General features: G+C 47.2%; 6 protein-coding genes across 6 annotated transcripts; 4 read left to right on the top strand and 2 right to left on the bottom strand.

The window, feature by feature from the left end:
- The first annotated feature begins 13 nt into the window (after window positions 1-13).
- LY89DRAFT_715842 (uncharacterized protein) lies at window positions 14-809 on the top strand. Its single transcript, XM_018218229.1, has one exon. It carries the CDS (start codon window positions 200-202, stop codon window positions 677-679), a length of 480 nt encoding a protein of 159 aa, XP_018074793.1. The 5' UTR covers window positions 14-199; the 3' UTR covers window positions 680-809.
- Window positions 810-1,367: 558 nt separating this feature from the next.
- Window positions 1,368-3,761, top strand: LY89DRAFT_640005 (DUF1446 domain-containing protein; the record flags this gene model as incomplete). The annotated part of the gene is made up of 5 exons (XM_018211647.1): window positions 1,368-1,470; window positions 1,608-1,699; window positions 1,750-2,578; window positions 2,705-3,564; window positions 3,588-3,761. Exons 1-5 carry the CDS (start codon window positions 1,440-1,442, stop codon window positions 3,759-3,761), a joined length of 1,986 nt encoding a protein of 661 aa, XP_018074792.1. The 5' UTR covers window positions 1,368-1,439.
- A 54-nt stretch (window positions 3,762-3,815) lies between these two features.
- On the bottom strand, window positions 3,816-4,283 carry LY89DRAFT_730480 (uncharacterized protein; the record flags this gene model as incomplete). Its single annotated transcript, XM_018219484.1, has 1 exon — window positions 3,816-4,283. The coding sequence occupies one exon, from the start codon at window positions 4,281-4,283 to the stop codon at window positions 3,816-3,818; it is 468 nt and encodes a 155-aa protein (XP_018074791.1).
- Window positions 4,284-5,160: 877 nt separating this feature from the next.
- Window positions 5,161-6,906, top strand: LY89DRAFT_640003 (uncharacterized protein). Its single transcript, XM_018211646.1, has one exon. The coding sequence runs from the start codon at window positions 5,600-5,602 to the stop codon at window positions 6,788-6,790; it is 1,191 nt and encodes a 396-aa protein (XP_018074790.1). The 5' UTR covers window positions 5,161-5,599; the 3' UTR covers window positions 6,791-6,906.
- A 1,323-nt stretch (window positions 6,907-8,229) lies between these two features.
- LY89DRAFT_610575 (uncharacterized protein) lies at window positions 8,230-10,729 on the bottom strand. The gene is made up of 5 exons (XM_018210554.1): window positions 10,414-10,729; window positions 9,565-10,366; window positions 8,766-9,482; window positions 8,675-8,718; window positions 8,230-8,628 (listed from the first exon to the last, which is right to left on the bottom strand). Exons 1-5 carry the CDS (start codon window positions 10,676-10,678, stop codon window positions 8,573-8,575), a joined length of 1,884 nt encoding a protein of 627 aa, XP_018074789.1. The 5' UTR covers window positions 10,679-10,729; the 3' UTR covers window positions 8,230-8,572.
- Window positions 10,730-11,890: 1,161 nt separating this feature from the next.
- Window positions 11,891-13,087, top strand: LY89DRAFT_443527 (uncharacterized protein). The gene is made up of 7 exons (XM_018207562.1): window positions 11,891-11,956; window positions 12,008-12,198; window positions 12,248-12,292; window positions 12,341-12,456; window positions 12,517-12,627; window positions 12,684-13,011; window positions 13,071-13,087. Exons 2-6 carry the CDS (start codon window positions 12,084-12,086, stop codon window positions 12,921-12,923), a joined length of 627 nt encoding a protein of 208 aa, XP_018074788.1. The 5' UTR covers window positions 11,891-11,956; window positions 12,008-12,083; the 3' UTR covers window positions 12,924-13,011; window positions 13,071-13,087.
- Window positions 13,088-13,236: the final 149 nt, after the last annotated feature.

Here is a 13,236-nt window from a genome sequence, read left to right as displayed (position 1 = left end):
AAACAAATGTGATGAGGAATTAAAACTTATAAGCTAACACAACTTTCGTACGTTTGCTTCAAACTAGTTCGGTAGATATCTCTGCCTTTCTCTTTAAAGGTCAAAAGCTTCCATCTCAAAAATCATAAAATCCTCGTGTTCGCTCTATTCAAAGAACGAAATAAGTGCTAGACTCGACTGCGAGTCTCTATCAATCACAATGGCAACTTTAATTCGCCTTCTTCGTCTCCTTCCCGTTGCCAGTTCCTCAGCAGTCCTTATGTTCGCTCTCGATGAACATCTAATCTTTGGAACCTGGGTACAACCCTCCATCCGCGAACGCGCGAACGCCAATCTCCCAGCGTGGTGGACCCGTGGAGGTCTTCGCTGGCGTTGGGTACTCATCATATTCTACCCCGTCAACTACATCCTCGGTATCCTAAATCTCTTCATCTCACAAGATCAACTTCAAGATACAGGCGCCAGCAAGTGGTACACTCTTGGATTGTTATTCAGCATCGCACATATGTTTTATTTGTTCAGAGCGTTGAAGCTCATAGCAGCTATTGAAAATGATGAGCCGAAGGGGAATGTTACTTATTCGATGGGTCGTTGGTTGAAGATGAACTGGACTCGAGCACTGCTGACCGACTTGCCGGCATGGCTGTGCTTTATTGCTGCAGCATTGAAGGCACTGTGACGAAGGGACTGTAGGACTAAAGTTCGCAGAGACACAGAAGAGGACGTTGTGAGGGACATTGAAGGCAAGCTCCACTCATCCATATAGGTGAAAGATGAGTTCTTTAAGTAGTCGTCTCGGTTCAAAAGTTTCAACAATGATATATCAATATATTTGGAGTTCCAAGTCCGAGACTCCTTTTTGGCCACTTCCCCATACGTGATGTGGTGTATGTAATGAGTCTGACGAAAAGTCAACGTTTTCAGTCTTCGTCACAAGCCTGTTTAAGCGACAAAAATCAGTAGCATCGAATCACTTGAAATCTACTTGATAATTACTAACAATTTTTCTTTGAAACTCTGTTGTTATATACAAAAGAAGATGATTTTCATCATTCGGATTATTCGCCTAGGTTGATCTGAATTTGCCCCAAAAATAAAAAAATGCGTTTCGGCGTTCATTTGATCGCTAGGGCCCTTATGAGCTCTCCTAGTTTTATGTTAGTATTTGATCGTAATAGAGAGCATTACTTGTATTTCTTTACTTTGCTATTCTGAAATTAATTTAAAAGTGAATATCTTGTCTCGACGTGGAGGTGAAAAGGGGCGGGGTACTTAAGCGAGGTACTACCCCGCATTCTGACTAGGCCGACCCGTCAGACGACCTCGGAACCATTGTACCTCGTTACTCAAACGAAAATAACAACACCCTCCACTTTTAAACCTGCACATTTGGAAGATGAAGAAGATTGTCAATCACATATCAATTAGAAAAACTCGAGATGAAGCAGAACCGCCCAGTACGGATAGCAGGTTAGTCCTTTCTTTACCTCACTAAATGTGATAGCCATCCGATGCCACTCGAGGAAATAAAAGTTCCATCTCATCTCATAACTTACTTCTCTCCCATTGTTGGGTCTGGATCGAAGAGACAGCTAACAAGACTTCAGGAGCATCAGGCAGTGCCTCCGACCGCCGCCATGCAATCGCTGCGTTCGCAGCAAACTACCCCTCTGATCCAGTGGACGTGATAATCGGCGATGTACGTCTTGCTCTCTCTTTTCTCTTACGTAGAAGCTAACAATCTCCAAGTGGCTATCCGAAGCCAACATGGCTGCCCTAGCCTATAAATCCCAGCTACCAAACGAAATACTCTACGAGAAAACCTTCCTCGAAGCTCTGTCTCCGGCTCTGCCGGACATTGCTAAGTATGGAATTAAAATAGCAGTCAACGCCGGAGGTAGTGATACAAAAGGATTAGCCGATGTCGTGAAGAAGCTGCTGAAAGAGAAAGGATTAGGAGATAAGTTAAAAGTCGCCTGGATCGAAGGAGACGATGTTCTTGAAGTCATCAAAGAAAAGCTACAAGCTAGCGAGAAGAAGAAACAGAGCAAATGGCAACAGATCCGCAACGCACCAATGGGCAAAATGAGAGACGGAATGAGTATCTTCGACGCTTGGATGGAAGGCGAAGACGTTTCCGCCGAAGTGAAATCCGTTCTCTCTCGCCGAGACCCAGATTTTTGGAATATCTGCACAGGGGAAAAGCTGCAAGATTGGGTATTCAAGGATCAGATACTGGCAGCGCAAGCTTATCTTGGTGGCTTGGGTATCGCTCGTGCTTTTCGGGAAGGAGCAGATATCGTGCTCTGTGGCCGAGTGTCGGATGCTAGTCCCGTGATCGGAGCAGCGTCGTGGTGGCATAATTGGTCCCGAGAGGAGAATTTGGAGGAGTTGGCGAACGCTTTGGTAGCGGGACATCTAATCGAATGCTCGAATTATGTTTGTGGAGGGAATTTTTCTGGGTTCAAGGCTTTGGAGCCGACTGGGTGGGTGGATATTGGGTATCCGATTGCAGAAATTGGGAAAAGAGGGGATATGATTATCACAAAACAGAAGGGAACAGGTGGATGTGTTAGTGGTGAGTGGATCAATTTGACTTGGAAATTATTGATTGCTGAGATACACTCGCTATATGGGACATTTCTCCTAGATATTTCTTCCCAAAAAAGACAAAACTGAATGCATGCTGATCTGCGATTTTCAGTCGATACCTGCAAAGCTCAACTGTTATACGAGATCCAAGGACCATGGTACTTCAACAGCGACGTTACTGCTGTGATTGACCAGATTGCATTTGAACACTTGAGCTTAGATCGTGTCAAAGTCTCCGGAATCAAAGCACTGCCTCCTCCCCCAACTACAAAAGTGGGTATCACCGCGGATGGTGGGTTTCAAGCTGAGGTCCATTGGTTCTTGGTCGGGCTTGACATCAAAGACAAAGCCAGGATGTTAGAGTCGCAGATCCGCCATGCTCTCGGCGACACCTCAAGATTCCACGTCCTGAAATTCACGCTCAATGGTACAGCTGCAGAGAACCCAACAGACCAGAATTCGGCAACAGTCGATTTCAGAATCTTTGCACAAGCGAAAAACGCAAATGAAGTTGCTCCTGACAATTTTCTGAGGCCGATAATCGATTTGATAATGTGTAGCTACCCCGGTGCGACTTTCCACCTTGACTTCCGCCAAGGAATACCGAAGCCTATCCAGGAGTACTTTGTGACGCTTCTCCCCCAAGCCAATGTTCAGCACGTGGTTCACATGCATGATGGACGAGATCTGAAGATCGAGTATCCCAAGCGCAGCAAGACATTTCCTCAAAATCAGCCAAGCCAGGACATATCGTTGGTTTCGTCGAAAGATTTTGGTGAGACGATCCGAGGTCCCCTTGGTTGGTTGGTTCATGCCAGATCTGGTGACAAAGGTTCAAATGCGAACGTTGGTTTTTGGGTCAGACATCAAGACGAGTATGATTGGATGAGAATTTTGTTGAGTACCGAGAAGATGAAAGCATTGCTCGCCGATGAATATAATGGGAAGAACATTGTACGTTGCTTCCATCTAGTGGATGCCTCTGACGATAATAGGACCGTTTCGAGCTACCAAACATCTTAGCCGTTCATTTTCTCCTCCATGACCACCTTGAACGAGGTGTCAGCTGGTCGAGCACGTATGATTTCTTGGCGAAGAATGTTGCCGAGTTCCTTCGATGTCGACACGTTGATTTGCCAAAACGATTTCTCAATCGAGGAAAGCTTTAAATCAATACTGGGGCAGAACAAAGACTGGATGGAAGTTGTCTGGCATGGTTCGTATCAAGTCTTGCTTTCGACCAAGGTTCCATCGTCGGAGCCGATAACACTTTCTTCGTAGGGACTCTCGGGCTTAGCAAGACTGACCATGGCATTCTGAATGCCAACAGCGATTCGATAACCAGCGAGTCCTAACAAGGCTATGATAACGAGCAGGAGGTTGATGACAGCGAGCAGGCATAGCGGTATGGTATGCCATAGCTGGACTCGGCGAAGAGGACAGCCTTTTGGTTTTTTGCCGTCAGCATCGTCCTCAATCTCGAACAAGCCGGCAAGCATGAATCGGAGCGGGCATTTTTTCGGCTCTGGTGCAACAGTATCTCCCGAGTTCGTCGAGGAGGACACTGATTCTGTGTCGGTATCCTTATCTTTCTTGCTTCTCTTCTTCTTGTGGTTGATGATCATCACCTCGCCGGAATGTCGGCGGGCTCGACTGTTTGGATAATGCTTTTCTTTCTCGGATGACGCCATTCCGAAGTTAAGAAAATTGGTGGACATTGGGGAATTGGCTGCAGGGCAGAAGGCTATGATATAGACGGATGTGTCGGACTCCCTCAAGGTTTCAGATTAATTCAGGGCGGGGTCGTTGGTGTGATACGAAGGAGGCGCACATATAACAGGAGTATTATTGCAAGAATGATAACTGCCCGAGACATACATCCATGGCCCAATGATCGAAAAGACGGCACGAGGCTCCCAAGGCTGAAGCTTATGGTGCTAAGTGAGACACTATTTCTAATGGTCCAGGCCTCCAACCTGCAGCCAACAAAAGCCGAGCGACGTGGCAACGTCAAATGAGCTTCGTCGTACACCATCTCCTACACTGAAGCTTAACATCTTGATTTGAAGCAAGATATCGGGCACTTTTGAAGGATTTAGTACCCCACGTTCCGCGGGTCATCTGATAGGTCCATACTCGATGTGGTCGAGGTGACTGCTGCAAGCCAGCATTTGGGCTCTCATTCAATAGGTGCCCAATTTCATGAAGCCGCATTTAGTCCAAGGCACATATACATGTTCATTCGACAATGCGATAGCTGTTGATGAGCTCTGTCCACTCGGACAAAAGCTCTTTGGTTCCAAGATGCTCAGCCGTTGGGAGAGGAGCTGAAGCTTTACAGTTATCGGATTGGAGCAGACGATCGAGTGCAGGAGATAGACGCATTCAGACATGGCTTTCGTATTGTTGAAGGATTTGGGTTCTGCCTTGCAGCCACCACCCATTTACATGGTAACCAATACATAAATCGAGGCAGGTGGTGTGGGTTGGGGATGTCCGAACTCGTACTTCGAGATTTTCTTTCGGCATGTGAGAAAATGAAGGCCCTGCTCGCTCCAGAGTCGAAAACCAGACCAGATTTTGTACAATGATAATCCGATCAGGTGGACGTCTTGTCAGCTGCCGTTGTGAGACATCGAAGACAGGATTGTCTACATAGCGTGGAAGGGAGAGTCGGCATTGTATGTAGATAAGCTAATGTACGTACACGATCAGAAGGCCCAACACTTGAGAATTGTTGGAAAGGGTGTGAAGACGGGCAAGGCTGCCAGTCAGTGAAGTGAGCAGGTTGCGACAGACTTTCGACTTTCAAGCTGGAGCTCGGCTCGGATCGCCAAATGTCCAGAGCTCCCGCCAGGCCAAATTCGGACACACCACCGGGAACGGCAGAGGACGTCACGACTAAGCTCCAGACCCCTCCTTTCACTCACAACGCTCAATGGCAACAACCAGAGGCGACTGACTCCCCAGATCAATACGAGCTCGCACAGAGCGCCGATAGCTCACAATGTCGCGCGGAAAGCCGGATTCGTCGATGTCGAACGATTCCTTCTCAGACGGAGCTCCCTCCTCAGACTACGACCCATACCAAAACGAGCAGAACCCTGTCACCTACCATATAGACTATTCACACTTCCCGAAACCTATTCCGATCTTTGGTCGGCTCTTTGGTTACAACGATGCGATGGTGTCGCAACTTGTGCAGAGGAAATTAGACAATGCAACCAAGCTTCTCAACAGACCTGTCACCCAAGATGAAGCGACAGCACTGGCATACTTTTCAGCGAAGCAAGTCTCTATAATGTCCTATGGCTCGCCAGCTGGTCTTGCAGGTGGATTGTGGAGATGTTACGCCACGATAGACACGTTCCAATTTCCATTTTTCAAACCAGATCTGGAGAAATTCCGTTTCGATAAGTTCCCTTCAACGCGGGCACCGGTCTTAAGAGATCTACGAGCAATTGCAGCCTGGCATATGGTGAGAGCGGCATCATATAGTACGGTGGGGATTACCATTGGGAACATACTGTTTGGGAGTTACGCGGCGTCAGTGACTGTGGCGGGGGAAATGTTAGACACAAGATTAAAGACTTATGTCGAGGCCATAAGGGAGAGGCAAAGGCAGAACATACCACAAGGGACTAAGGGCTCCCAACCTCAGACTGGGCAGACTGGCACAATATCAACAGGTGGCTCTAAGCTACCATATGATCAAAGTCCTGCTGGGATTTTTGGGCAAGCAGATATGACTCCATCTTCGGGAACTTATGATTCGGGCGTGCAGGTACAACCACAAAGGCGGCAATGGCCATTACCGAGACAGATACCCCCTCAAGCCCCTCAAGCCCCGGCCGATGATCAGGCTAAGCCTTTCGATATGTTTGATGGTGCTTCCCCAACAAGCGGACAAGGAATGATGGGAGATATAACTCCAGCGCAACCACAAGGCTCGGCATGGGAAAGATTACGGCGAGGTGAGAAGCCTGCGGCTGCTCCTTCGACGACCACGTATCAACAGCAACAAAGGCAGACCCAACGAGAACAGAGAGATGGATCTACAATAGGCGATGGATACACTTTCTCAAGGTCGGACGAAGAGAGGAGTTACGCTAAGGAGGAAGCGCAGAAGGAATTTGATGCTCGAATAGAGCTTGAGAGACGTGGGGGAGATTTCAATGCAGGAAATAAAAGATGGTGATGATGTACGAGTATATTGGGACGCTAAAATGTGCATTGTCTCGGCATTTATGGTCCTCTGGGATGAAGGCCAGGTTGCAAAGTAATCTCATCACCGTTATTGATCTATGAGCGCTGAATCTTAGTGATTATCAAATTGTTGTGTGCCAGCCAGGTGAAGAGTCCATATACATACACAGGTTTGCCCTCGAATGTCCTGGTTTCTCAACCTGAGATATAGTCTTTAAACCAGCTGTCCAAGAGAGATCACTCTGAGCATCGGACCTTGAGACACTGATCGACTTTCTCTGCCTCTCAGAATTTGGGAAAATATTCAAGCAAGATGCTCAAATTAACCCCCAGTTCAAAGCTTCCAATACGTAATCCATACCTGACTTTATTCTAGCACTTCTCATAAGCGAAACCTGTCAAACCTGCTTTCACCAACGCCAGCTCAAGCCAGCTCAAAACCGGCTCAAACCCGGCTCAAGCTAGACTAAATCCGTATCAAACGACTACTTCCTTTGGTGCGATGTGCAACAAAACTTCAACTGGCCCTGTCATTGGTCCAGAATGTATCACGTGCAAGCCTTCAATCTTCAAGGCTATCTTCGTCGACTTATAGTAGGTGAGGTTTCTTAGAAGTCTTTTCCGGATCTAAAAAGACGATGTGGAGTTTTGATGTTTGAGTCGTTTTTCTGATAACATTCTCAGGAGAATATAGGTCACAAGTCAGGCGTACAAGCTACAGCTACCTATCCTGCTGCTTGGCTGGAAAATTCATGTATTGAGTATAGTCCTCTTTGAACATAAGTCACTCCTCACTGCTAGTTGGTGCTTGAGCTGTAATGATTCAATCCAATACTTAGTAGACAGCGTGTGTGGTGATCTCGTTCAACGGCAGTAATCGAAATCATCAACGGGTATACAAATGACAACAACAACCCTGAAAGCAACGATAATTGTCAAACGATAGCAGCAGCAAAGACTGCGACATGCAACAAAAGCCTCCTCGACCTTGATTGGCCCAACCTTAATTAAGCTTTTCCCTAGCTTTGCAGCACATTGCAACACCCAAATCTTGCCTTCTCAACGAAGAATACATACAAATAAAATCCTGCAATATGATTGGCCCACGGTACCTTAGCGCCAAAATTCCCAGCATGTCAATTCCATTCCTATTTTTGGAATTTTTCTCGTTGAGGTAGAGAAGTTGAGCCATTGCGACGTGCAACAAAAGATTTAAGGTTTCGTTAGCGCCGGCGGAACTTTTTTCCTGGCTTTCAGAGCAGCTCAAGAGAGCTTCTCAACGAAGACCACATACAAAAGATATCCTGTAATCTGATTGGCGGACAGTCTACTAGCGTGGAAATTTGGAGCATATGGTTTTCCATTCCATTTTTGAGAAATTGCTCGTTGAGGTGGTGAATTAAGGCTATTGCGACATGCAACAAAACTTTTCCTCGGCTCAAACGGTCTTAGCGCCTTGAATGAATGTTCGTCTTCGAGGAGGTTATGCACCCTTTGTTCAATACTCACCCTAGCTCTCAACCCTCAAAACACCAATGTTCTTGTCATTCAGAGTCTTTGGAAAACCGCATTCGCATTGCATCAATTTACCTATTCAGAAATTCGAATGGCAGAATCAAGAGCTTGGTGCTGCTCTCGGATTCAATACGTTTATTGAGTGCCACAACCTCAGCATTCCCGAGAGACGTTTTTGATGGGTCTTGTTGCCAATATGTGCTCTAGGTCTATCCAAATATATGTACAGTGAAATTATCAAGATGCCGAGATGAACAACCTAGGTCATGAAGTACTTTGGACCTTCTCCACCTTGAGGCGTCGTCCAATTGATGTCTGCAAGGGTCAGCATAATTAACCGCACTGTTCATAGGTGGATTACCTTGATCTGGAACCTTAATATCACAGGTCTTGCAATGGATGCAACTATGAATGTTAGTGAAACGCTATAGTGAAGTGCGGCGAGGGCTTACTTCTGAGCATTGATCTGGAACCTCACACCCAGATCCTTCGTCTCATCCTCGACATACTCGTACACTCCTGCTGGACAGAACCTGTTCTCAATTCCTTTGTACTTGGGCCACTCCAATTCAGCGTGCTTATCCCAATCCTTGACCTGTAAATGGACAGGTTGATCCTCTTCATGGTTCGTACCTGTCCTGCTGACACTCGTCAAGATATCAAAGCTGATCTTTCCATCAGGCTTCTCGTACTCAATTTTCGTGCATTGATCAGCCGTCTTGGTGGCGGAAGCGTCAGTACCATGGTGCTTGAGAGTCCATGGGACTTTGCCCTTCAATACGTAGGCCTCGAGTCCCGAATACATAATACCACCCCACAGCTTCAGAGGTGAATTGAATGACGGTCGCATGTTGCGAACTTCCTTCAATTCCTTCCAGATTGATGATTTGCGCAGTGAATCTTCATAGTCGTACAAAAATGGCGTTCCTGAATCTGAACTTTCAAGTGCATTCCAAGTTGCTTCTGCAGCAAGCATTCCGGACTTCATGGCCGTATGGGTTCCCTTGATCTTTGGAACATTGAGAAACCCTGCTGTATCTCCAATGAGGGCACCGCCTGGAAAGGCGACCTTTGGTATTGATTGAAAGCCTCCTTCATTAAGTGCTCGAGCACCATACGAGATGCATTTGCCACCCTCGAGTACGGATTTATAAAGTGGATGATGTTTCCTGCCAAGTATCAGAATCTGCTTTGATGAAACATTGGGCTTGAACCGCAATGTAAGATGATTAGCAAACGTAAATTGCTCACATTTTTTGGAACTCTTGGTATGGGGAAAGCCAAGGATTGGGGTAGTCCAGTCCAACTACCAAACCCACACTGACAAGATTGTCACCGAAGTGGTACATCCATCCACCCCCATATGTATCTGAAGGTAGAGGATAGCCCATGGAATGCACGATTTGTCCCTTTTGAAACTTCTCTGGCTGGACTTCCCAGACTTCCTTTATTCCGAGACCATATGTTTGTGGCTGGCTTTCATTACGAAGGTCGAATTTCTTGATGACTTGTTTCGTCAGACTTCCATGGCATCCTTCTGCAAACAAAGTAATCCTCGCATGAAATTCCATGCCTCTCTCGAAGCTATCTTTTGGCTTGCCTTGCCTTGAAATACCCAGATCGTTGGTTGCCACGCCTTTCACGGACCCATCTGATCTGTATAGTACTTCTGAAGCAGCAAAGCCAGGATAAACCTCAACGCCTATCTCTTCTGCCCTTTCTCCAAGCCACCTCGTAAATTGATTTAAACTGACAATGTAGTTTCCATGATTGTTCATCTGAGGCGGCGCTGGTAGGGGTATCGAGCTCGATTTCGTAAGGTATCGCATCTTGTCACCTCCCGCAGGAGTCGCATCCTCGAATCTGCTCTCATTGTCCTCTGCCAGCCAATCTGGAATCAATTCGTTGATCGCTGTCGGTTGAATGACAGCTCCAGAAAGAATATGGGCCCCAATCTCCCCAGCTTTCTCCAGCAACAGAACTCGGAACTCGTCATTACCAGCCTCGTTCGCCAATTGTTTTAATCGAATTGCGGCACTCAAGCCAGCAGGTCCTGGATGGGTCAATAAGAGTCTTGGGACATTGCCACTTAAAGCTTACCTCCACCAACAATACATACATCGACCTCGTCACTTTCCCGATCAATAGACCTTGGATCAAAATCATCATTGACATCTGCTAATCGTCTTGGAATTGAGACTGAAAACTCTCGTCGTTGAGGGAGAGGTGGCGCACGACTGCGGGGGCGGGCCAAGCTTGATCTTGTTTGTAGATACCATCGTGAAGCCTGTGTTGTCACCCTGACAAGCTGTCCCCTCAGCAGATTACGCTGCAAGCTTGTAGTGACAGACCTAGAGGAAGCCATAACGAAATGTCACCGCATTGCCTTGTCGTGTTTGACAATTGCTCGTTGTCGGTCTCCATGATGTAAATTTCGAGCTTGCTCGGCAGTCGGTTGAGCAATGCGGCCGAACATCGCCCAATCAAGAAAGTCCCGATTCAAAGCGAACATTATTGCTTCCATCGTCAACGTTAACCTCACTTCTTTCAGTCCATATCGCCGACGACGAGGATCCACAGAAATAAGCATAAAGATCGCGAGCTGAGTACCCTCAATCATCTCATATTATTCTATTTCGATTTTGCTTAAGATCACCCCCTCCATCATGCATTCTGATGTCCTCTTGGCACCGCCCCGTGACTCGAGTACAATTGCCTTTATCAACCTTCAGATATCTGATTATAGACTATGCTTTAATACAAACGGCTCTGTCACCTGGGAGGATCCGCTGTCACTCCATTGCCAAGATTACTTGTATCTAAGAATAATGGCTTTTGTTCACTTGGCATTTGACGTTATTCGGTTGAGGGTGAGATCAGCCAATATGGAAAGCCTCTGCACTCTTCGAAACGCCTGCATCAAGATAAAAACCGGGGAAAGAGAGCCGGCTGCTATGCGTTCCGTATGAGGTGAATGGTTCCGATTGTCTGAAAACGCAAATCATGGCGCTCGTTGTTTGACGTTGGGCTCTGGAGCCGAAGGCGTTTGAACCCCTTGTCATCTGCATCGACATCGCTAAAGAGCCTCACCACATTTTCATACCACGGTACATCGAGAATCTCCATGTCTTGATCAGATGTTGTTTCATGCTACCGCCGAGTCTGGAACGTGCTGTGCTTCTCCAACCTTGAAGTCTCTTGGCATGTCTTGTATTCTGCTCTGGGACCCAGACTAACCCGAATGCAGCCTCAAAACAGGCCCAGGCATGTCACTCTCGCCGGGGAGGCTGCAAGGTCCAAGATCCACTTTCTTTCACTGACCTTCTCGGTTCTGACCTATTTCTGGCTTCCTCCGATCTTTCATGCTCTCACATGGCCCGTTCATTCGTCCGTTGGTTTGGCAGCAGTCATCCGAGAAACTTTACTCTGCTTTGAGATGTAGATCAGACGAGTCAAGGATAAGATTGGACATCATTTTCATATCTTATCGTTTCATCAGACTTTTCATCAGTGATCCTCAGCATTCCCGTGACTGGGGGAAGTCTTGTCTGAATATAAGGTCAAGGACTCCGCATGATGTGTTCTGCTCTCCATCCACTTCTTCATACTTCAACGTGCAGGGCATTTGTATTATTTCAAAGAGGTCAGTGACAGCAGGTGTAGATATTCCTTGGCTCGGCTAACTTGTGAATAGCTGTGCTCAAGACTTTTTACGTTCTTTCATCCATATACTCCTACGAGCTTGACGCTTAACCTTCCCTTCTTTCACCATGAAGAATTTCGGATCCATTCTCACATTCCTTGCCGTCTCGGCCACGCTCGTTTCCGCTCGTGCCTTGCCTATTGAGGGTGATGCTATCGAAGCTAGAGCTCCATATCCTCTCGGTAACCGTCTCGGGTGAGGCATATGGAATTTCGACTAATATCTCTTCAGTAGACGAGATCATTGCTCGTTCGCCAAAGAAGGCCAAGGCTGCAGGTATATATCTTCCGCTACACTACGAAACAACATACTAATGTTTATCAGCGAACTCCACTGCAGACGCAAGTGTCGCTGCCACCAGTGCAACTGCGAAGAAAGGCAAGGCTGCTCAAGCAGCAGCAGCAGCATCAAACAGCACTGCTGCAGCCACGGGAAAAGCTGTATGTTTGAATCATCATACTCCACCAACTCAACGTCTTCACAACTAACTCTACGTCTAGGCAAAGGCAGGAAAGGCGGCTAAAGGAGCTGCTAACGCTGCTTCCAACTCTACCGCCGTGGCTGCTGCCTCAAACTCGACAGTCGCCGATACTGGCAAGAAAGCAGGAAAGGTGAGGCCAAGTGACGTGTGCATTTCCTTGTGACCCCTTTTAACATGTACAAATAGGCTTCCCAAGCAGCAAGTGCAGATGCAAACAGCGCTGCTGCGGGCTCCAGCTCCGCAGCTTCACAACTCGAGAGCATTGTTCAAGGCCTGACTGGCCTTGATCTCGGATCTCTCGGACTCCGAGACCTCCCCAAGCTTGAGTCAAGAAAGAAGAAGAATGGAACTGCCAATGCTGCTGCTGTAGCTGGAAGCGCTGCCGCTACTGGAAAAGCTGTAAGGATAACCAACTCATGTGATTAACCAGATACTGACAATCTCACAGGCAAAGGTCAAGGGAGCTGCCAAAGCCACTGGCGCCGCTGTAGCTGCCGTTGCTGCCACCCCAGCTGTAAGTTCTGTCATAAGTTCCCCCATGTCTAGAGAAATCCCCACTAAGTTTTAACAAAGGCAAAGGCTGCTAAAGCTGCCAAGGCTGGTATGTAATCTTAATCCCGCACTTTCTTGACAATATCATTAACACCACCACAGGAAAGGCTTCCAAGGCCAGCGCCACTTCCAGCGCCGCCGCTGCCGCGGTCACTGACAGCGTAGCTGAGACCGTAAGACTTCCACT

Source organism: Mollisia scopiformis (genome assembly GCF_001500285.1).
Source record: "Mollisia scopiformis unplaced genomic scaffold LY89scaffold_6, whole genome shotgun sequence".
Classification (NCBI taxonomy): Eukaryota; Fungi; Ascomycota; class Leotiomycetes; order Helotiales; family Mollisiaceae; genus Mollisia; species Mollisia scopiformis.
The sequence above is the reverse complement of the archived record's forward strand: the minus strand, read 5'-3'. Positions and strand labels throughout refer to the sequence as shown.